We start from the raw sequence: 24,517 nt of genomic DNA, 5'->3' as shown, positions 1-24,517 counted from the left end.
AGTGGGAAGCCAAACCCCTGGTCACTGACATATTTGGGCCCCCTGAGGGAGCTAGGAACTACCAGAGACCTCAGGTGTCCTGGCAAGTCATTGCTGTTCCAGAGTTGAACTGATCTTAAAAAAACAAAACAAACAAACAAGCAAAAAAAAAAAAAAAAAAAAAAAAAAACAATGGGAAGCCCCTGGAGAGAGTGCACATGGGCTGTACAAAGTCCCACGGTGCACTCCTGATGTCATTCAGAGAGGCTATCAGGCTGGAGCCTCAGACTACAAAACAGCAGGCTACAAACTTGCTGTAAGGCTTTAGGCAAACAACTGTATTCCAGAATTCTCTTACTTATGAGAAGCGGCCCTTGTCCTACTGACCTCACTAGAGTTCTCCACAGAAGAGAAAAGTGCTTTGGAACTACTAAAAGCGTAACAAGACCCAAAGTGGGCATGGTGGTGGTGACTAGGGAATGAGGGGAGGCCAGGCCTGTCTGTTTACGTGTTCTTGTTTCTGACCAACATTGATCTCTACGTGAAGATTCATCTTCTCCAGCAAAGAGAGATAAAACACCACAAATTGAAAATCTCACTTTGGATTTTGCTCATGCAAAATGTGCTCATAGTCAAATGACTTCAGAATACTGGATAATGTTGTATATAGATCTACTCTATGAAAATCTTAGAAATCATTCAGTGAACCCATACCTGGTCAAGGCTGGATAAAATTTGGGGCTTTATTGGTATTCAGTTTTTATGATTTCACTTATTGCATACTGACAGCTAGCCTGAATCACTTCATGAAAGTGAACTAGAAGCTAAAAGCAGTTGTAGTTAACCAGGAAAATTCCATTCCAGGTCAATGAGATGTGGAGGTACTGGACTCTGAGGGATGTCTCTTTGCTCCATTGAGACAGACAAGTACATTGGTTGGAAAGGGAAAGCAGGGAACTAAGGTTAGTCAAGTTGCAGGGTCTAGGGAGAGGCTGAAACCCAGAAGCTCTGCTGAGCTGCCACCCAAAGGGGCATGTGCGGAACCCAGGAAAAAAGCGTGAGGTAGGGGTGTAGGAAGTTTCCTGCAGAAAGTCCTTTATGCCCCTGGACTGGGCTGTATACTTCTCTATCCAATGGTAACATCCTGTTGTTTCCCAGTTGATACATGCATTACAACTGGCTGTATTGTATATGTCTGTTCTCTCTCTCTCTCCCTCCCTCTCTCCTCTCTCTCTCTCTCTCTCTCTCTCTCTCTCTCTCTCTCCCTCCCTCCCTCCCTCCTTCTCTCCTTCCTTCCTTCCTTCCTTCCTTCCTTCCTTCCTCCCTCCCTCCCTCCCTCCCTCCCTTCCTTCCTTCCTTCCTTCCTTCCTTCCCTAAAGACTAGAACTCAATGAAAGCAGCATCCACAGTCATCTGACTGACAGGTGACCCTCTGTCTTAATCAGCATTCTATTGCTGTGAAGAGACACCATGACCATGGCAGCTCATTCAAAAGAAAACATTCAACTGGAGTTGGCTTACAGTTTCAGAAGTTTAGTCCATTGTCACCATGGCAGGAAACATGGTGGCATACAGGCAGATATGGTGTTAGAGGTGTAGCTAGGCATTCTACATCTCAGCACAGGTAGCAGAAAGAGAGAGCCATTGAGTCTGGCTTAGGATTTTGCAAACCTCAAAGCCCACCTCCAGTGACACACCTCCTTCAACAAGGCCATATCTCCTAATCCTTTCAAATAGTGACACTCCCTGGTGACCAAGAATTCAAATCTATGAGCCTATGGGGGCCGTTCTCATTCAAACCACTACACCCTCTAATACTCAATCTAGATATTTTGTTTTGTTTAAGTCTTGATACATAGACTGTGTTCAATAAATGTTTAAATTGGTTGAATAGTGATTTTTAAACATGTGTTTGGTTGTCAGACAGTTAAGGGAACTGAGGTAAACAGACCAAGAAGAACCTGTAATATCACAGTATTTTGGCTAATTTAGCATGTGATGCAACAGACCTGTTCTAAACAATATAATGAATCAAAAAAGCAGCATTTGGTTGCACATGCCACTATTTTTAAACTTATTTTCTAGATGTGCACAGGACAGCATCATTGACATCTTCACAGTTCCTGCATCTGGATCTGATGTCATTAAGTATGGTTTGAAAAGAAGTTTGTGTTCTAATATATCTACCTGGTTCTAAACATCTGTTGCTTCCTAACAAGTCCTACATTCATTTAAGTGGCACTGGTGCACAGAGGTAAACAGAGCTCTGGCAGCCTTTCCATAAGGGAAACTGTGTTTGCTTCCTTCATTAATTACTAATGGGGCATTAAGACATGCATTCTCTCTGAGCCAAGTTGGATAATTCCTGGCACTTAATTCCAGGGTGCTTTCAGAAGCAGAGACATGTATTGACATACCAGAAAGCATGCCCTATAACACGCACAGTGGTGACTACAGTGCCAGGGTTATACTAAGCTTCAAGTATATCAGTGTCAAATGCACTGATGCATTGCTTTAACCTTTGCAGTTTGTAGGTTAATTTGGAAAAACAAATTAATTCAGGGGGGAAAAAAAACAGCATGTATTCCCAGAGTACTTCTGTAAGCAGCTACCACTGTGTAACTTGGATAACACTTTATGAAGATCCAGAGTGGTGAAAAATACAGATCAAATCAGAGGGATGAGAGTAACAAGCAAAGAACAGAATTACTAAACCAAAGTATGGTTTACTAATTAATTTTAATAGTCAGTTACCAACAAAATTAAAATGAATTTTATTCTCATGGATACACCAACTAATATAGCATCAGAGTGACAGCATGAAAACAGTAAGAAATAAGAGACTGACAGATACTTATTAGTCATAGTAGATTTTTAATGTGTAGCACAATATTTTTAGCAGATATATTTTAATGTAGATTATGATAAAATATGAATAAGGACATGAAAGAATATAAACAGGGTTGAATATTGGCTATATTTACTTATGAGTTACATAAAATAGCTTACTTTAAATATTCACATAATTATAGTGGTCCACAAAGAAATACCTGTTTGTTTGTTTCTTTGGTTTTCGAGACGGGGTTTCTCTGTGTATCCCTGGCTGTCCTGGAACTCACTCTGTGGACCAGGCTGGCCTCAAACTCAAAGATCTGCCTGCCTCTGCCTCCTGAGTGCTGGGATTAACGGTGTGTGCCACCACTGCCCAGTAAAAACCTTTTAACTTATTTTTATTTTGTATATATGGGTGTTCTGCCAACATGTATGTATGTATGCAATGTACATGCAGTGCCCACAGAGGGTAGGAGAGAATTTTGGATACTCTAGGACAGGAGTTATAGATGGTTGTGAGTCATTGTGTGGGTGCTGAGAATTAAACCCAGGTCCTCTAGAAGAGCTACTAATGCTTTTAACCACTGAACAATTTCTCCAGCCCCAACCATTTTTTCAAATACATAAATTTTGTAGACATCCATTCTTATTGCAGAGCAATGAAATACAATATAAGCACAAAGAAACCCAGCATGTTGGCAGTGTCTGGATTTGAAGGCTAATGCTACTAAGGTAGGTAAGTTTGTCCCTTTAAGGTTAAACTTGAATCAAACATAACAGAGACAGTGATGGAAAAACACCTCAGAAGATGCCAAGGCCTAGCCATGATGATCCTACTTGGATATGTTTGCAACCCCAAAGAAAACAATGTGCCCATCCAAAGAGGACCAGGTTTGGCCAAAAAGACAAAACCAGTATAGTCACACAGGGTCAAGGGAGCTTTGCCTGGCTGGACTTAGGTAAAGTGGCCAGATGGGAAGGTCCTACTTCTTGTGAACATGGAATTCATGCACAACAGGTCATCCTAGGATTTAGAGTAGCACCCCCACACACCCACCCACACACACTATGGTCATCTGTGAGCACCCTGTACATAGATTAATGCAGCTATGAAGGAGGAGCACTAGTGTCCCAACAAAGTTGAACAATATGAAGTGTTCCTAAGAAGCATTCTGGGAAAAGGAAGCTTCCTGACCTTGTAAGATGTCACTGTTACAGGTGAAATAGTCCAGCAGTTGAATGGCACAATAGGTACAGTAAAACAAGTTATTCATGGGAACTTCTTTTCATTCACTGCTGTGTCTGTGTATGGATGAGGCACTTAGAAGTCTGTTGCTGACATGAAAGAAATGGGGACAGACATTTATTGGACAAATGAGCTGGGATAATAGGTTATCTATTTTAAACACACTAAAATGAATAATGGATTAAAGAGTTAATTTTTAAAAGTAAACTAAAATATCCAGATGTTGGTCATAACCCTTAAGAGGCAATGATTTTACAAGTCTAGACAGATAAAAAGAAATTACAAAGGAGAGTTAAAAACAACTCGGACTATGCAAATATTAAAAGCTTATGTTAGCAAAATATTATAATAACAACCAGAATTCAAAGTCAGACAAATGTGGGGAATGCTTGCAGTGAATGTGACAAAGTCCTGCTATCTTTATTAAGTGAAATATTTGTATAAGTTGATAAGAGAAACATTGTAATTCTAGAAGCATAAACAGACAAGTCATAAAAAAGAAAATAACAACCAGTAAATAAACATAAAGAAGCTATTTGATTGATCTGGCAGTCAAATCTATTTAAATGAGCAAGGAAAAAATATGAAATTTTATGATGCCAAATGCTAGTGAGGATGTTGTAAAAATGGTACTCTCATGTTTTAGTGATATTTTGTAAATTACTACCTCTTTTTTTGGAAATCATTTGGCAGTACAATATCATGAGCCATAAAAACATTTATAGCCTTTGACCTAGTAATTTGACTTACTTCTGGGAACTTATCCTGTTGAAAATTAATCCAAAATATGGAAAAAATTAAGGCCTTAAAGTAAATTGGGAAATACTAAGTGTCTCACAATAAAGGAAGAGTTAATGTGTCATGGTACACTGATTAGATATAAAACAACATTGCCCCTCATAAACACAGAAATGGGGCACAAGCAGACAAATGGAAAGAGTCTTGTGATTTAATGGGAAATAAAAATTATAAAATATTTTGCCATGGGGTGTCGTTCTGTATGCTGTGAATATATTTTGCTCTGATTGGTTGATAAATAAAATGCTGATTGGCCAGTAGCCAGGCAGGAAGTATAGGCGGGATAAGCAGACAAGGAGAATTCTGGGAAGAGGAAGGGCTGAGTCAGGAGTCACCAGCCAGACACAGAGGAAGCAAGATGACAAGGCAGAACTGAGAAAAGGTACCAAGCCACATGGCTAAACAAAGATAAGAATTATGGGTTAATTAAGATCTAGTCAGTAATAAGCTTGAGCCAATGGTCAAGCAGTTATACTTACTATAAGCCTCTGAGTGGTTATTTTATAAGTGGGCTGCATGACTGTGGGGGCTTGGCAGGACCAGAGAAACAATTCTGACTACAATGATTTAAATTTTTCTTACATTTATTTGCATATGTATGTGCACATGAGGGTGGGTGCCCACTAATGCCACAAGAGGGTGTCAGATTTCTAGAGCTGGAGTTATAGGCAGTTGCCACTGCTGACTGTGGATGCTGGGAACCAACTCAGGTCCTCTGGAAGAGTAGCAAGCACTCTTAACCACTAAGCCATTGCCCCAGCCCCTGTAAAGATTTATGCAGAAAAATATATACAGACGAGAACAGTTGGAGCAATCAAAATTTCAGTTGTTAAGATGTCAGAATGTTAATGAGTTTTTTCCTTTAATTTCCTCCCTCCCATTATGTTCTTTCCATCTATTAGACCTCTGTGACAATTGCCCCTTTGTGTGTCCCCTCACTCCCACTCAAGTCCATAGCCAACTTCCAGAGTCCTGCTCACCTATGTGAGCATCCCAAAACCCAAACATCCCACCAGCCAAAGGGAACCATCTCTCCTCCAAGCTCCATCATGCCGTTTTAACATTTCTATGAGGGTCATGCACAATTCACATTCTGAAGAAATGATTGATGTATACTGTGTATCTGTTTCTGTATCTAAATTCCAAACATCAAGATGGCAGGAAGCAATTGATGGGTTTCCTTTGCTGACTAAGCACAGTACTTTGTCCATGTGGTCTGCTGAGTAAATGTCAATTCAAAGATGTTTCCTCCCACTGCAGGTGGAGCTCATGAGGGTCTTCAGCATCTGGGTCCTTTCGGCAACATCCCTAACATAGTGGCAGAGTTGACTGGTGACAACATTCCTAAGGACTTCAGTGAGGACCAAGGCTACCCAGACCCTCCAAATCCCTGTCCTCTTGGGAAAACTGGTAAGGAACATGGCCTTGGGTTATAATGGGAGGTAATTGGAAATTCTGACCCCAGCTACAATGTGGGCTCTCTCTGCAGAATGTTCCTCTTTTTATTTAGGGTGAGGCCTCTCTCTTCCCTAAAGCACAGAGCTCCCATGTTGGGTGGAGCAACATGGGAGTTGGATAAGATTGAGCCACTGTGGGGAGGCTGGCCCTAGATGACAGGAAATCCTTAGTCACTGGCTGGCACCAAGCCCATCAGCCACCTTTTACTTGCTTCTAGGGTTTTGGATGGGTAGGAAGAAAGAGTAGCTCAGAGTGTGGGGGTCTGGAAAAGTTGATATGATAGAGTGTAACACAGAGGTTCTTCAAGTGGGGTCCTTGGGCCAGCAGCAGCAGCAGCATAACCTGGGAACTTGCTAGAAATGCAGATCCTCTGGCTGAATCAGACTTACTGAATCAGACACTCCGAGCCTGGGACACAGCTGTCTGTGCAGTGACCAGCCTTGGAGCACACTGAAGTTTGAAACCTACTTTTGGAAGATAAGGGAAAGAGACCCAGAGTGTGAGCCACATGATCTGAGTCCTAGGGTTAACCACACAATATGTCACTTCTTTAGGCTTCAGTCGTCTCATCTATAGAAATATGGCACACTCAATGCCTTTAAAAAAATGTACAGTGTGGTTCCGGGTTATCCCAAGCAAGACCTGTGTGACATAGCACTCTGTGCATGTACTTACACCACTGAGAGGAGAGCAACCAGAGTGAGCTGACAGGTGGATGAGATCCCAGTGCAAGACTTTGCCTCAGAATCTGCTTTTCTCTTTGCTACTGATCCATGACACTAACATTCTCCACATTGTTTTTCTGACACAACTGGCAATCTAAAAGTGGAGATCGTTTGCTAAATTTAGCTACTCTTGGAGAAGAATCTCTTAAGACCACCACACAAAGGGACCTGAGTGATACAGAACAGCACAGTCCAGTGACACAAAATCGAACCTTGGCTTGCCCCTGCCCTGCCAGGCTCTTGTCTGAATCATCACCCATCTCCCTGCACAGGGCAGTGCAGGTCCTAGAATCCAACTCTTGGCTACAGGGCTAGCTGGAAGGTGACTTCTAGAGCATATTTTCAGCCCCCCAAAATCTCAGCCTGGCCATCAACAAGGCTTTAACACTACATCTCAGTCTCAAGGTACTTGAGAAAGAGTTGCCAAAAGGTCACAAAAACCAGCTGCTGCATTTGGACACTCTGCTTGCTATCCCTTTCCCACCTGATAAAGACGTTAGAGATGGCTCCGTGAGAAGTGGGGAGTCTCACTGAGAATTGTTTGGAAAACTGATGATTCCCACACTAGTTTCCAGGTGCTCAGGGCTGATACACTGCATGTCTAAAGACTTCAGTTCAGTCCTAAGAGCTAGACAACCTTGCTAATTGCAAATAGATCCCCTCTCAGTATTGACTTTGACAGGCCATTGTCCCTTTGAAACTAGCAGGAGAGGGCAGGGCCTCTTTCCTACTCAGGCTTAGCACAAAATTTCCCAGCCTCTGTTTCCCCCCCCCCCCCCCGCTCCCCCCTGCTTCGTTTTATGATGCTGGGACTCAAACCCAGGGTCTTACACATACTCAACCAGTGACATGCATCTCTTGCCCCTATTTATCATTTTTTAAAGATGTTGTCTAAAATACATTGGAAGCAGGAAGTTTTAAAAACTCACTTTTAGGGGATCATATCTAGAGAGCATAGATCTTACAGAAAAACAGAAGCCAGGAAAGACAACCTGCTTTCTTTGGTTTGAATGGAAAGCGTGTATACTTCAGTGAACTATCACAGCTGGGTACTTTGGCATATCCCTGCAATCCCAGCCCTCAGCAGGCAGTAACAGGAAGATTATGAGTTTGAGGCAAGTCTAAACCACAGAGTAAAGCCCTCTGTGAGAGAGCAATAAAAACAAAAGCAAAATAAGTAACAACAAAAGAGCTATCTTGGAATAAACTTTCATTTAAAGGGAGGTGGCTGAGAGGGGCTTTAATCATACTGCAAACCTCCGTGTGCCGATGGTACCATGCATGGCCACCTTCATTTCTTAGAGCAAGTAGTAAATATTTGATTGTTTGTATCTCATAGGTAAATAAACAGACTTAGAGAAGCCAGGTTAACTTTTAAAAAGCTGAACCTATAGATGCCACTAGAGCTAGGATTTGACCTTAAGCCTCACTGTAAATAAAACACAAGCCATTGCTGCTGTTATACAGAGCACCACGACTTGTCTGAAGGCACTGGAGTGGTTCCTGAGGACATCACCCAAGAGAAAGAGAGGGACTCATGTGGAATGGAAACTTAAGGGAACATTTGACATGAAAGCAAATGAAACAGTCTAAAGTTCTTCACGACAGAAACTTATTTCTCACTTACATAAAGTCCTATCAGAGAGAGGTAAAGAAATGATAGAGGTAGATGGTTCTGCTTTTGTGATTCTTGGTGCCCCCAGTTGCCCTGGCTGGCAGCATGCAGACCAGCAGATGGGGTAGAGTTGGGGAAAGTGGACCATTAAAAGGTTTTGGGGACAGGCCTGGAAGTGGAATATATCACTTCTGCCTACATTCTATTGGCCTGGGCTCAGGTAAATGACTCCACCTTGTTGCAAAGAAAGGCTGGAAAATGAGCCTTGCTGTGTGCCAAGGAGAAAAGAGAAGTGGGTTTGGAGGGCGGCCAACAGGTCTTTGCTCTTGGAGTGGCTGCTTATGACAAGTAGAGAGGGACTGGAACCCAGAGGGAACGTGATTTGGAGTGTCTGATATGAACAGACTATGACCTTTATGTGTCTAAATGTTTCTAATAAGTTAACTTTCAACAGATGTGTTGACAGTTTCTAAAAAACCTTTTTCCACAGCGGATGATGGGTGCCTAGAAAATGCCCCTGACACTGCAGAATTCAGTAGAGAATTCCAGTTAAACCAGCACCTTTTTGATCCAGAACATGACTACCCAGGTTTGGGCAAGTGGGTAAGTACATTTTCAGGAGCTGGTAGTTTTCACTCTGATCTCTTGGGGTTAGTGATGCCAGAGATGAATAGTATGCATGGGGAGAAGAAAGAAAAATTGTTTAGGAGTTGATTCCTCAGAAATCTCTGGCTGAGGGGGACTCTTTGTAATTATTATTCCAGACCACACTCACGTGTCTATAGAGCAGTATACTGAGTCTGTCGGAAGAGACAGCAATCTGGACCATATACTTTCCAGGGGCTTCTATTCTGCCCTTCTCCACGGCCTGCATCATAAAATCCCCCTGTCTCCCTAGTGTTTCATGCCATTAAATCAGACTCCGTGAAAAGGAAAAAGACTTTTTCAAAGGAAAAGACACTGAGGAACTCTGTAAAGTTGATTTCTAAGGGAGATGATCTGCACATATCTCTGCAGAATCAAAGAAATAAAGACATTCAGAGTTGGACACAGACACATAGAAGTCTGCTCTGTGGAAAGAGAGATAGAGCTCCAGATGTGTGGTGGTGAGCTCACTGTCAGTTGCATGCAACCACGGGTAGCTGTCAACAAAGGGTGCTGTTCCAATGAAGCGCTTGGAAAGAAAAATCATGGTCACTTGGCACTGGTGCGCTCAAAACAAGTTTTGTCGATCTGCTCATAGTATTCCATTGCCAGCATTATGTATCTGCGTGCCAGCTTAATGAGGGAAATGAAGTGGGCATGGTGTGCTTGGACTTTATGGAAGTATTTGACAAGATCTTTTCTGATCTCCCATTGGAAGAGGTGAAGAGATACAGCCAAGTCAACAGAGTATCACCCAAAGACAACTTGAAGTATCTGTCAGGAGGCGGGCGGGGAAATGGTACAGGGTACCCTGCATGTCTGAGTGCTACCCCACACCACATTTTTTAATCTATGTTTGAAATAAAAACACAGATCATATACTTCCCAGATTCTCAGTGGTTGACACAAAGTTGGAAGAGAGAACTCAGGATGACCAAGTCGGGTTTCAGGAAGATCCCAAGAGGCTGGAACAATGAGCCAAAGACGATTAAAATTGAGTGGGAATGTGTCTAGGTGCCTGTGGTTGGGCCTGTGTAATCCAGTGCTGAAGCCATGTGAGAAAAATGGGGAAATCCTGAGCAGTGTTGGTTCACATAGGAAAGTAGGTGGTCAATGCATCTTTGGAATGAGTGAATGGTGTTCCCTCCAAAGACACTCCAGGTGACCGAAGGCCCTCTGACCCTCTGATCTTCTCAAGTCAGTGCTAACAACACTGCTTATTGTGTTGCAGTGTACACTTAAACCTGGAAAATAGACTTTTCCCTTCTTTCTACTTATTTCAGAGAAATTGATCCTCATTAATAATCACTTTCATTTTTTTCTAGCATCTTACTTCATGTTGCATTGAGTCAGCTGAGTTCCCTCTGTCTTCAAAATACATTTCCAAATTAAGGGAGGGAAGCAACACTCTTGAGTTAACCTGGCACTTACAATTTGTATCATTCTTGCCCTCCCCCTGCCCACCCCCCACTCTTGCTCTCTATCGTTCCTGACATATATAGTTCTGTTAGGGAGAGTTGTCTTGTAGAACTATTTTCAAGCTTTCTCTCACTGGTACAGTTTAAACATAAACGAAAAGTACCTTGGCTATTATGAAAATCTCCTATAAAATGTATCCCAATGGAATAGTAAGAGATAAAATAGAGGGAGACTAAAAGACAGAAAGAACATGGAGAAAATAAAAAAAAATAGTTCCATTTATGTTGGTCCTAAATGTAGTGATGAAGATAAGAATTTGTGCTGTTTCAAAGGAAATAAACTAAACAGAATGACTATATGGTGTAGACATAACCTGAGAGGGAGGGAGGGAGGAAGAGACAGGGGTGATCTACGTGAAAGGGATAACATAAACTCTTCCTGTGAGGCGTTTGAAGAAGAGAGGGTGGGATACATTATGCATTTGTGTGCCAGCTTAAAGGAGTAAGGATAAGCAAGGAAAGAAGAGAGAATCAAGAGGAGTGCTGGGAAAGGACCCAGGAACGGCCAAGCAGCTTCAGAAGGGAGCAAACTGGTTCTGAGCCCGCTTACTTTAGATACTATGCTAGATGCTCAGGCTTCAGTATCCATCAAGAAGTGGTTCTGTGCTTTCAAGGGGTTTGCAGTCTTGAAACAAAAGGCATGAAGATAAAAGTGGCCCAATTTGGCACTGATACAGTGCAAGGCCAGGTGCTGTTCCTAGGAAAGATGGAAGCCTAGGGCAGAGGACTATGTGGGGCCAGTGGGGCTGATTCTTCCTTAGCCGCAGAAGAAGTTGAGGTACTAAGGAGAGCCAGTACTGAGGTCCTGGGGGAGGGACATGGCTAACTGGAAGGCTTAACCTGAGAACAAGAAGGGAAACTGAGGAAATGTCTGAGTGTGGGCAGAGCCCGTCTGGTGCTGTGATGGTGTGGAAGAGATGGTAACTTCTCTTTCCAGCATTTATTTTGTCTGTCTGTCTGTCTGTCTAGAAGCAGGGTCTTTCTATGTAGCTCTGGCCGTCTTGGAACTCACTATGTAAACCAGGCTGGCCCCGAACTCAGCTCACAGAGGTCGGCCTGCCTCTGCCTCAGGGTGCTGGGATTAAAGGCGTGTGCCACCATCCTCTTCTTCAGAAGCTCCCTCTCAATTCCACTCACATCCCCTTTTACTCCTTCCCTCTCCCTCCTTGGAACACTGTGCTTCTCTCATTGTCCACATCAGAGCTGAAGACTAGAATTTAAGACCAAGTATAAAAAGTGCTGTCCCAGATCAATGGCCAAGGAATGACATTTATGCCTCTTATCAGCTCTAATTATGTGTTTGTTTAAACTTCAGTTTCCTTGTTTATTTTCTCATTACCACCTAGCAATAAAACAGTGCCTGCTTGATCTTTGCATGGAAGTGTGAACTGAGTGTCTCTAGCAGCCTGGGTGTTTATATAGAAGAAGAGGTTGAAGCCGGTCTGCAGCTCAACTATCCTTTCAACTTGCAAAACCGTTATCTCTCAGACAAACTGCACACAAGGCCCCCTGCTTTCTTCCTGGATGGTACTGCCTCCCTGTTTTGTTTTTATATTATCTGGAGCCGAGTTGCATCTTTAGCAATGAATCACATATTACAAATAGCAGTGTCTGTCTTGTTTCCTGCATGGCTCTTTTCTTGTTACTACATCAGGTCACATTTCTTAAATATGCACCATATGACGTCTGGGCCCTGTGGTGGGTAATGGGAAGACACCAATAATTGCTATATAATAGGAAATCATAATATTTGTGGAGCTCATGTTACATGCCAGACTCTATGCTAATATTTTACCTCAATCATTTCATCCAGGCTGCCCATCCTCATCACTCTCATTCTATAGAGGAGAAAACACAAGGCAAGGATCTGGGTGGCCTGCACAGTAACAGAGCTTGTGATTGACAGAGCTGGAAACTGGACCCCATTTTTACAAACACAGTAAATACATGTATCTCTTCATGACTCATCCCTCACCATGTGGCCTATGCAGTCCTCTCCTAGGACTTGTTGCCTTCCCCACAATGTACATAACTAATTACAGCCCTGAGGGTCTATAGCCAAAAGCTGACATCAACCCCCTCCCCTCCATTCACCTATAATCCTCAAGGGCTATGGCCAAGGGCTGGTGTCAGCCTTTACCCTAACACACTTACTGCTGAGTGGTTGTAGTTGTGTCAGAAAAACAAATGTTTCTCCTTTCCCAGTGCTTCGTATAACTTTCATCAGTGTTTGACCAGAGCCTGAGCTGAGCCATGGGAGACATGAAGAGTGTGGGAGTCACTCATTCCCTCTGTGTTCACCAGACCAACTTTTAAAGCATCTTCACAGTCGTGCTGTTTATGTATATCCTTAGCCCATGCACCAAGGGGGTGCAAGGTCTCAGTTTGTCCCGTTAGTGATAACTTCATTCCCTTTAATAAAGTGGTGTCCATGTTTCTCTGGTTTAAATCATTTGCAATTTAAAATTAATAGTTAACGTGTGGGAAACTACTTTGAGACTATAAATATTCTGACCACCATGAAACTGTTAACCAATATATTTTGCATTCATTGATGGTATTTACCAGAATCAATTATAACCATGGTTGCTGCAGAATTATGAGTTTTGCTCTCTTGTTATTTCTCCACTTGCTAATCTGCATCCTATTCTCATAAGAAGCTTCCACTACTTCTTTTCTTGTTTACAAACCTGTTTATTTCTTTAGTACCTCTATACATCATTACTAATTTTGATGTTCAAAGTGTCCTGCATTTAAGCAGTAGGAATTTCTTCAAGCTGGCTTTTCCTTCCTTTGAACACAACTCTAGCACCTGTTTGAACACATCCTTACTTTCATGGCCGATCTGATAATTAGCATCACTAATCCTTGTACTTTCTATAGCCTAGCCATAGGACCAGAGAGTTCTTCATGAAGATATCCATCCTCCAGGGTCCTTTAGGAATGGAATTGAGTTGTCCAAAATCTTGATGACATAATGGAGAACCCTTTAATGAACTTAAACCAGCTGCACTCCTGGAAATTAGGCCACTCATCCCCAAGGAACTAACAAATGGGTGTCAGAGGAGGTGGGTGGTTTATTTTCATCCATTTTGTCTACTTTTTTGTTCACATCACATCTGCCAATCCCTGCCATCAAAACCACACTGACACAAAGCTAATGGAGAAAGCCCAGCCACATTCACCATGGAGGGGCTGGGGCATGGACATGCTGGTCCTGACTTTAACTCTCCAGGAAAGCGGGGGCCATCTTTGAGAGCAAGATTTCCAGACCTTCTGTACTTCTGGTTATAATTTCCCCTAAGATCCGAAAAGGGAATTGGGATGTTGCTGCCTTCCTGTCATTTGCAGCGGGCTGGAGCAGGGTCAGGACTGATGGGCACAGGGCTCCCCTGCACCAGCTTGCAGGACCCTCTGCTCTCCCTTCAGTTCAGACAGCTGAAGAAAGTGATGTCTGTGAGCAGTTACTAGTCTCATCCTCTTTGCTCCAACCTCCTTACCAACTCTGGCATGAGTACCTAGAACATTCTATGTGCATTAGAGCTGTTTGTTTATATTCAGACACTGGAGTTGAGACCAACGACAATGTTCTCATTTCTCAAGGGAATGGTCAGCAGGCCTGCCTTTTCTCCCTCCTGATATTTACTTGGTCCATGCCCCAAGAAAGCCAGAGGTAGGGCCTCTGGGCAGTGCCCGTGTTTCTGGCGGTGAAGGTGCTGCTCTTGGCACCCACCCCACCCCTGGATATCTGAGGTTGGGCAGAGCTGTCCATTGTAAATTGCAGGTGGTAGGTTTTAATGAACAAGAAAACAATGAAGCTCATTCTTGGCAGTTGTCATATTCATTTTCAAATCTACCATTTAAGTGTTTGTTAATAACCAGACAGCTCAGAGGATACACATGGTGTATAAACTTGTTCTTCACCAGAACTCGGTCAGCTCTTTTTTTTTCTAGAAGTCAATATTAGGGTATTGTAGTCATGGCAAGATGAATTGTCTCTTTTATACATTATTTTCCTTATGATTCAAAAATAAAAGAACACAAGTGAAACACCCAAATCCCTTTCTCTGTTTCCATGTTCAGGTTCAGTGTTGTGTCTTTTATAGTCTCAACTAGAGGGAAATGTGTTGAGCATGTGTCTGATATTCTAGAGCTCATTTAAATCCAACGTGTGTTTGAAACACAGCAGTGTGTGGAAACACTTATACAAACTGTGGTAACAGAGAAGAACCGCCCCCCCCCCCCCCGCATCTCCCCTTCACCCCCACACAACATAACTCTCCTTTCTGCCAAGAAGTTTTTTGGCAGTTTTTAAAAGGTTCACTCTATTAAAAATGTTATAGACCAAATGGTTCTGTGATTGGCTTGATGGGGGCACTAACTTGAGCCATGGGGTGGGGGGGGATGGCTGCAGAAGTCAGCGTCTCAGTTATTTACATAGAGGACTGCTGTTAATGGTCGGACCCTGCTCCAGAGAACAGCCACGTGTGCAGTTCATACAAGGGGAATTAGATACTGAGATCAAGTTATTTATTTTAAACAGCGACGGTTCAAAGCGAGGGGGATGAGCTTCCCACACCCTGGGACTTTAGCATGCCATCTCTCTCCTTGTTTATGAGATTGTTGATGACACTGTGCGCCTCGAGGCAGTACAGAGGACTTTGTGAAAAGCGCCACAGTCCCCAGCTTTTCTCTTGTGGTCTGTCATTCTGACACGGCATTCCTTTCATCTAGCTTTGTTTCCAAAATATGTGTATGCGAATATCCAGGGGACACAGCAAGTGTCACTTTCAAATAGACAGTTAGCAGATTCAATCCATACTTGTGCATTTGTGTTTTCTTTCCTCTCCGCTCTAGAACAAGAAACTCCTCTATGAGAAGATGAAGGGGGGGCAGAGGCGGAAGCGGAGGGTAAGTCACACAAGGGCCGGGTGTGGCCGGGGTGTCGCTGGGGGGTTTAGTGTTTCTGAGTGGGGTAATTGGAGCATTTGGTTTGGGGAAAGTGGCAGAATCTTTTCTGATGCCATCCCAAAGAACAGAACAGAAATCCTGTGTGGCAAGAGCCACACCTAGCAGCTATACCCTGGGTTTCTCGGGTGGCATGGCTTCCTCCCTAAGCTTTAGGACATGATTTTTACTGATTGCTTCCCTTCTGGCCAGCAGCCATGAATGGTACCTCACTCAGGGAGGACAGGGAGGCTTTGAGGGTGTGACTTTCCTCAACTGCTCTGAAACCAGTGGAGGCAATGGCTCACACATCTGCATCAGTTATGTAGATCATAGGACAGAAACCATAACGTGTGAAAGTACATACTGCAGGCTGGAATTTTGAATGTCTTCTACATATCTTTTTTATTGGCCCTAGCCAGGATGGTGTAACATGCATTCTACCCATACCCATTTGCTGACTATCAGGTCTAATGCAGGCTTAGTTACTGCTCCTTGGGAGGATTGCCCGAGATGGCCTTTGGTGTCTATGTTTTCCTTCTGTTACTCCTTATATGGTGTTTCTTGGTATAAATCTGAATGTCAAGGTCATATTGAGTTTCCAGTGCATATTATAGCCCTGAGACTTAACAGTGATTCAATGTCCATCCTGCTATTCTACTGATACCTTACTGGACAGAAGGATCAGAACGCTGGTCTCTTTTATATGACCAAACAGTAAAGTACTACCATAGTAATTATTTTAGGTAAAATATGCAAACTAACCTGTATACCCAAGGCCACTGACCATTTATTTAGTACCTGGATCTTGGGGAAAACTGGGAATCTAGGCAATGGCAATTGTGGCCAATCTAAAGAGCTTGGCCAAGTTCAATCAGAAAATGCTTTAAGAAGTGTGGAGTTTCTGGCCTTGGTATTAATCATAAGGCCCCAGGCTGCCTGACAAACACAGAAGACAAACAAGTTCCTATGCGAGAAGCGGAAAGCTGTTACATCTGGAAGCAGATCTTTTTTGGGGGAAGAAACGGGGTTGTTAGGGTTTTTCTTGGTGATTACAGCTTCCAATGGCAGATGGTGACAGGAAGGGTGTAATGTGTTCTTGAGAGAACATCAAGAAATTCTATTCTCGGAGCTCAGAATACACATAATTTACCAGGAAGATGGCTTGAATATCCCCCATGGTACAGCAAGGACATTTCCAAATAAGGCCAATGACTGACCCCAAATGAATAACAGCAGGCAGTTTTAAGTGTCTCTGCTTGCTGGCCCACCATGCTTTCTACTATGACTCTGAGGAACTTAGGTTGACTTTAGATCATATTTCCATGAGACCAGTGATTACCAAAACTCAAAATTCTGGCTAAGACATATGTTATAAAGGATTTTTGCTTTGGCCTCAACTTCTTCCACATAGACAAGGCTTAGAATTTAGGAAAATAAGAGTCACTATGACCCAGGATTTCAGGTTCTTTCTATTCCCAGACATCTATAAAGCCCATTCTCATTCCTTTAGCCCTGGGACCCTCTGGACTGATGAGGAAGCAGAAGATCTCCCCTGTCTCTATCACCACACCTTGGCTGCTGTTCCCACCTTAACCACCCTCTCTGGAGCATGAATCAATATAAAGAAATCATAGCTCACTTATTTGAAGAATAAGGCTTACTCCAGTGAAATTCACCATCTACTGTTAGTTGAAGAGGACAGGAAGCAAGGTTCCATCCCAAGCTGTCCATTCAGTTCTCAGACATGAATGGCAATTTCTACATTACCATGTATCATGAGTTCTTCAGAACACACTTAAAGCAAAGCATTTGGTTCGATAATTGAACATTAATCCAAAAGTGTCGAGGCTTGACCTTGGCATCCCCCTCTTCCCTTTTCTTCCAACTTTAGACATTTCTGGGTCTAGACAGTCTGTCTTGCACCATGGGAGTTTCTAAGCAAGAGGGCTGACCTGTAATGTTACAAATAAAGCCCCAAGACATTCTGTGTGACTTTTTTTCTAGCTGCTTTACAAATAAAAGATCAATCTACTTTTAAGTAGTGCTGAAAAAAAATTGACTCTGAAGCTGTGACTTGTTACCATTTTAAATCCACTAATTATCTTAAAGAGTCTATCAGCAACTTAGTCTCACAGTTGACAAATAGGAATATCTCATATTCTCTTTAAACATATTAGAATTTTACGAATCACTACTGTTACAAAACCAAAAAGTATTTTTGGTATTAACTATACTTTTCCCAAACACATTAATCTGCCTACTCAGAGGTTCTTATATGATTCCTTAGGGTGAGCCAGACCACACTAGTTGACAGTTTCCAACAGAAAGTGTACCATCTTGAATACTTCAAGGATGAATATCTTTTTGTGACATGCTTCTTTCTAACTCTGTAAAGACACTGTTCATCTGGTAGTCCTCACCTTATCTGTGAGTCATCTTTGCAGAGTGGCTGAGGTCCTTCCTGATTTATGTTTTTATACTCCAGAATGTGAAGTACATTGACAAGGGCTACTCATGTGTTCCAGTCCTTGTCTCTTGAACCTTTCAAGAGAGCCGTGCAAGCCAGACCCACACAAAACCTGAGTCCATTCACTCATGGGGCTTAGCATTGCCATAGGATTGCTGCTCATTTGTAACCTCAGCCCGTTTCTTAACATTTCTGTTCCACTGCTGGAAGGCAACTTCAATAAACAAATGTCTTCCAAAACGTTTGAAATTTTTCCTGCTCACTAAAGATTATGTTGCACAGCTCCAGTTACCAGTTCAAATCCAAACCTCAAAAAAATCGATATTATTAGAGAAGCAATGGAGATTCTTTGACTCACTCAGAACATCAACAAGTGAAAGAGATTCCAGAATATGGAGGCCTAAATAAAAAACAAAGACCCTTCCAGATGGCTTTGGGTTTGACTTCACCTTTTAAGTTTCACCGAGAGAAGGTTGGAATTGATTGCTAGATCTCTTAATGAATTGTGTGCAACAGAGTCCTTGCATAGAAAAGTTTCAGCCATGGGTCAGTCTTCAGATACTAATTTCCACTTGGCTCTATGTGTCTTTTCCTTTAGCATGCTTTCTATAGATTAATTAAGGCGTTTCAGATTCCCACCTCACTTAAGGAGGACCACAGAATAATTATTTTCCTTCACATGAGACTTGGTACCTAAGTTAGCAGCAAGAATTTTTTTCTGGTTCACCCCAAACTTGTAAGCTAAATATAACAATAAAAAGGCTACATTGCATTTGATCAAGAACACTATGCTTATGTGAAAGACACGATTGGTAACATCTGTCAGTGACATCTGTCAGTGAGACTGTATACTGCACTATGGGGCACTGAGGTATTAACCAACTTGCTGGAGCCATCATTTGGCAGGGGGTGGTAAGTGCTATGTTATTATCCTGTTAATCCAATGGTCAGAAAACAATTCTCCTTCACTTATGTGAGATGTCTGTATCTGAGGCTCATGTATAATGCTAAAACATGTATTTTTTTTTTTTCAGAGTGTCAATCCGTATCTACAAGGAAAGAGGCTGGACAATGTTGTGGCAAAGAAATCTGTCCCCCACTTTTCAGAAGAGGAGAAGGAGTCAGAATAAAGAGAAGACAGTAGGGGGACCCCCATCCAGTGCTTATGTGCATGTTACTAGAGCCCCCATGAGCGGCAGCATGTGTCTTACATAGATAATTATGGATGAAAAGCAGCTGCCCTTACATTTGCCTCCACACCAGTGACTGTGCTTTCTGCTAAATTAGAATAAAAGCTCCTTCTCTTTTGGGGTTTTTTTGATGTGGATCTGCAAGAAACATTACAATTAAAATGTATATGTCAAGTATAATAAAAACACGGATATGAAATACTCAGATTTCTTGCAGTTTTGGGTTGTGCAGTTTGGGCCAAGTCTGTAAAAGGCTAGCATTTGATTTTGATTATGTAGTGTATCTAGCCCTTGGGCCTTGTTACACACCAATAAAGAAGTTTGTACTCAAGGGGAGGGGCTGACACATCTCACTTGGCTGCTTCTTAATAAATGTATGTGCAAGCATTGGCTTGTGAAGTTTTTTCTTTTTAAATAACAGTATAAAAATCAATTTCTTTGCTTAATACAGCAGAGTGTCATGCATAACTATCTAATTTTAGTGCTAATGCTATGAAGTCAGTGATCCCCATTTCACATATGTTAGGACTGAAAATATTCAACACATGATGGGAATAATCAGTGAAATCCAGAATGGAAGAATTTTCAGGGCAAGAAACACTCCCCACCCCTGTGTGTGTGAAATGCTATAAAATTTAAAGGACTTAAGAGAAATATGAACCAAATGAAATTTGTGTAGGTGTCTCTTTGTTTCCTGATTCAAGTAAAAAAAAAATACTATCTATGAGACCGTTGGAGAAGTATGAGTACTTGCTGAGTATTTGGTGCAATTTAGTTGTTGCAAAGATTTATGGCAATCTTTTTAAAGAACTCTTGGGTTTTAGAAATATCAATTGAAATTGATGCGGATGATATTCATATTTGCTTTAGAATAATCCGTTAATAGTGATGGGGAGAAACCTGGGATTCAGATGAATGAGGTCAGCCACTATTGATAGCTGTGGGTCCCATGTACATTAGGACTTCTTGAACTTCGACCTCTCTACGTGTACATGTTTGAAATTTTCCACACTAGCAACACAGGTAAGGCGCAACAGTAAGAGCAGATGATGTGAACATTGGTCTGGAAATATAGCAAATAAGGTAGAAGTCTTTATGCATATGGATATGAAGAATTAATGGAGACCATTTCCCTTGGCCATCGTGGAAAGTTATACCACAGGGTTCCACAGGAGAGAAAATTTGGTTTGGAATGAAGTGAATTGGATGGAGAGGAGGAAAAAAAGATTTTTGTGGAAGAGGAAGGAGACTTAGTGGGGACTTCCAATGGACTAATAGACTTGAAAGGGATGTGCTTTTCCAGGTGGGTCCTGGATCACATTTACAGCAGAGGCATTGCTTTTTCTTGGCTGAGAAGGGTCATTACCATGAATTCTATCATCAGTCTTTCCATAGGGCTACAGCCAAGGATCTTTGAAATCAGGAAGGTGGTTGTAGTCACCCCAGGGACATCTGGAGAACAAAAGAAGATCATGTTTGGCACACTAGGCAGAAGTAAAGCATATTGTGCAGGCACTGTCCGTATTGCCCTGATTGAACTCTGACTATGGTACCAGCCCACTCAAGGTCCCTGGATATAATTACACAGCATGAGGGCTGGTGAAGCCCCAGCCCCAGAAGAGGATACAATGGGGCCATTCTAGAAGAGAATTTCCTCTGCTCTTGCTGCTGGGGTGGGGGAAGGGAGTAGAGAGTTGTTCAACATTTTCTGTTGTATATATTGTCACTGAAGCTACTGTTAACTCCTACCACATGAATCATTAGGCTGAGTCTTCAAGGAATGACTATTCAAAATATATTTGCCACTATGATATAAAATATTCCAAAATATGTAGGATTACTGAAAGGATCAATTCTGAGCTTGAAGTGTTTCTACCAGGGAACTAAGGTTCTATTAGAGTTGTGCAGCTAGCTGGAGGTAATATGATCTTGGAAAACTGGAGTCATCTACCATCCCACCATGACTGACACACAAGTGGCAGCAGGAGCAGCCACCCCACACCTCCTGGCCATCCTGGATCAAGAATCCTGTTCCTTCATTAAGCCTGCAAGGCAACAGAAACAGAGTTTCTTCTCTGCTCTCTGAAAGCTTTCAGGGCTACAGGGCTTCATTGGAATGTGCTGTGGAGCTCATCCAGCATTGGCATAGGACCCAGGGAATAGGTAGAGCCAGGCATCTGCTACAGAACACACAGCAGTCACTAAGGTGCCTGAGCACACAAGGACCTGGAAGCCAGAAAAGGGGAGCAGGTAACAAAAAATACTAAGGAGATTCTGAGCTCTGGAAAAAATAGTCCTTCCAGGAGAAGGATAAGTGGGTGGGACAGGAGGTAGGGATGGGGTGGTATGGTTAATCATTAAGCCCATTACTTGGACAGCTGGTGGGCTGGTGAGATTGACAGCAGAGTGAGAGGACAATAGGGAATATGGGTCGATAAACATTGTTTCTGAGGTTTCTTCCTACAGCAACATAGAGAATACTGTCCAGGTGTAGTGTGTGTTTTGGGGGACTCTACTAAAAGATGTGAGGAAAGCAGCAGTGACTTATTTAGACAAAAGAAAGACTTAGTTATTTCTCAGGAAGGAAATTTTAAACTGTCTACCACTAAGCCAATTTTGTGCTTAAAAATTATTAAAAATATAAAAAGATCCATGGATTTATTTCAAACATTGAGTACAGGGAATGTTCATGTGGGTTGAACAGTGATGACAAACTACTACCCCATCTGGTGGGTCATCCTTCTTCCCACTGACTCCTGGCAGCAACATTATAGAGGGATGGCCAACAAGGATGCTCTTTTTAGGTGCCAGAGGGTCTATTTTGTTGTGATTTTATTTTACTTTTATAATAATGATGCAATTATAAGACTCTAGACATAGTCTTTCCCTACTTCTAAATATAATGTAGTACACTCTGAATGGGAGCTACCACAGCCCCCTATCCAATCTTAGCTCAGTACCCCATTCCCATCCTTATGTCATTCCAACTGATCAGTAATGGATCCCCAAACATTGGTGTAGATTATTTGAAGCAGTGTGGTCAGGCACCAGCTATGCATGAGTGCAGCCACTCACATATACATATAAAATAAAAATAAATTAATCTTAAAAAAAATAAATACAGGCTTGTTCTACACCACAAACTTATCCCAAGACAGTGGGATCTTACCATACACTTGTATAATCGAAGAGAGCCCATGACTCTGCTTCACAGTGTTTTTGTTTCTGCCCCATAAGGCAACACACTGCTCCAAATAGAGAAGATGCTGGCATTGGAAAAGTCTTTCATTGGGCATCCGGTTTGCTATGATGAGAATAATTGGGACTTCTCCATAAGAAGATATGACTCACACAAGTGTTTCATGAATCAAGACTGTGCCATGGGGACACACAATGATTTTTGATCCCAGACCCAGTGTAGAGGCTGATCACATGCAGTAATTATGGAGGAAAAACATCTGTGAAGCGTAAGACTCAGAGGAAAAGAAGTTTAGCCTGGCATGGTGACTTACACTTGTAATCCCAGCACTCTGGAGGATGAGGCAGGAGGACTACTGTGAGTTCTGTGTCATTCTGGGCTACAGATTGAGACTCAATCTTAAAAAATTAAAAATAAACAAAGAGAAGCAGGATAAGGAGTAGGAACAGAGCGAAAGCTTACTCAGAGAAAACACATCATGAAAGAAAGTTGAATACTTACGATTTTTTAGACAAATGTCTATGTTAAATGCTTCGTCCCCATGTGTAGTGTTATTGGGAAGTGACCCAGCCTTTAATAGGTAAAGGCCTCTTCAGGAGGTCTCATGGAATGGTTTGAAGTCATTGAGGATGTGCCCTCAAGGAAGCTGCCCTTCCTCTGTCTCTCTTTTGCTTCTTGGATACCCTCTGCCACACAGTCCTACCATGACATGCTGCTAAACACAAGGTGATGGGTATAACCAGTTATCGACTAAAGCAGATAAACAGTGAACCAAAGTGAGTCTTATCTCTCTGTAAGTTAATTCTTCAAGTATTTATTACAACAATAGAAAGACAACCTTCAAATCCAGGAGAGACATGGATGGTTGAATATTTTAGCCTAAGAAATGCATGTGCAAAATTATAAGAAGAACAAGGCTGGGTGTCCTAAACTAATAGAATGAGGAATTTGGGAAGGGGGATAAATCCTCGTCATGGGAAGAAAGGATAGGGATTTCTTGACATCAGGGTTTCTTTAAAAAAAAAAATCATTGTCTTGATCTAGATTTAAAAAAAAAAAAAGCCATTTTGCCTGTCCTCTCTATCAGCAACTTTTTCTGTAGAATGGTATGTTAAAGACTGCTCCATTTTCATGAGTCTCTTGAATTTGTTATCTTCTTTTTTCCAGCACCCAGTGCTTCACTGATATACAGTGCTGTTTGATTATTGTGTGTTTGCCTCATTCAAGGGTTATAACTCCTTATGGCCATGGATTCTGTCTTGTGTTTCTTTTTAGCTTGAGATCTTCCAGAGAGCCTTCCAAAAGCAATCACCTGTGTGCCAAATGAATAAACGTGAAAGGAATGTTTTGAAAAACTTAAAAAAGGTTCATTATCTTAGGTTGTGTGTAAAGAAGGATGGACTCTGTCACTCAGTGGGTAACACGCTTGCATGGAAGCATAAAAACCTGAGTTTGACTCCCAAACCCACATTTCAAAAGCCAAGAATGGTGGCATGCTTGTAATCCCAGTACTATAGAATAGGTGGGTCCCTGGGGCTTGTGGGCCAGCCAGCCTAAACTAATGGGTGAGTTCTAGGTCAATAAGAGACTCTGTCTCAAAAGGTAACCAAACAAACCAATGAAAACTAAGGTTTAGGTTAGGGAAATACCTCAGCCAGTAAGGAGCATTTGCTATACAAGCCAGAGGATCTGAGTTCAGGTTCTCAGCTCCTACATAAAAGCAGGTGCACTGGCAATCTGCAACCCCAGGGCTGGGAGCAGTGCCACTTGAATCCCCGGAGTTCACTGGCTAGCCGGGTTAGCCAGTCAGTGAGCTCTGGGACCATAGAGAGTCCCTGCCTTAAAAAAAAAATGGTGGGAAGGGATAGAAGAAGATACCTGACAACAACGTTTGGCTTCACACACATCTGCGCACATGTACACACATACCTGAAC

The 24,517-nt window shown here is 42.2% G+C and overlaps 1 protein-coding gene across 2 annotated transcripts in view; it reads left to right on the top strand.

Moving 5' to 3' along the window:
* Nucleotides 1-19,770, top strand: part of Scg5 (secretogranin V) — a 44,529-nt gene extending 24,759 nt beyond the window's left edge. For both annotated transcript variants that reach the window (XM_042275913.2, XM_016002393.3), the window contains exons 3-6: nt 6,116-6,265; nt 9,144-9,256; nt 15,634-15,687; nt 19,228-19,770. In XM_042275913.2, coding sequence (XP_042131847.1) covers nt 6,116-6,265; nt 9,144-9,256; nt 15,634-15,687; nt 19,228-19,323 — 413 coding nt within the window. In that variant the 3' untranslated portion in view covers nt 19,324-19,770. The remainder of the gene's footprint in view (nt 1-6,115; nt 6,266-9,143; nt 9,257-15,633; nt 15,688-19,227) is intronic.
* The last annotated feature ends 4,747 nt before the right edge of the window (nt 19,771-24,517 follow it).

Source organism: Peromyscus maniculatus, chromosome 4 (assembly GCF_049852395.1).
Source record: "Peromyscus maniculatus bairdii isolate BWxNUB_F1_BW_parent chromosome 4, HU_Pman_BW_mat_3.1, whole genome shotgun sequence".
NCBI classification, from domain to species: domain Eukaryota; kingdom Metazoa; phylum Chordata; class Mammalia; order Rodentia; family Cricetidae; genus Peromyscus; species Peromyscus maniculatus.
This window is presented reverse-complemented; position numbering and strand designations above follow the sequence as displayed.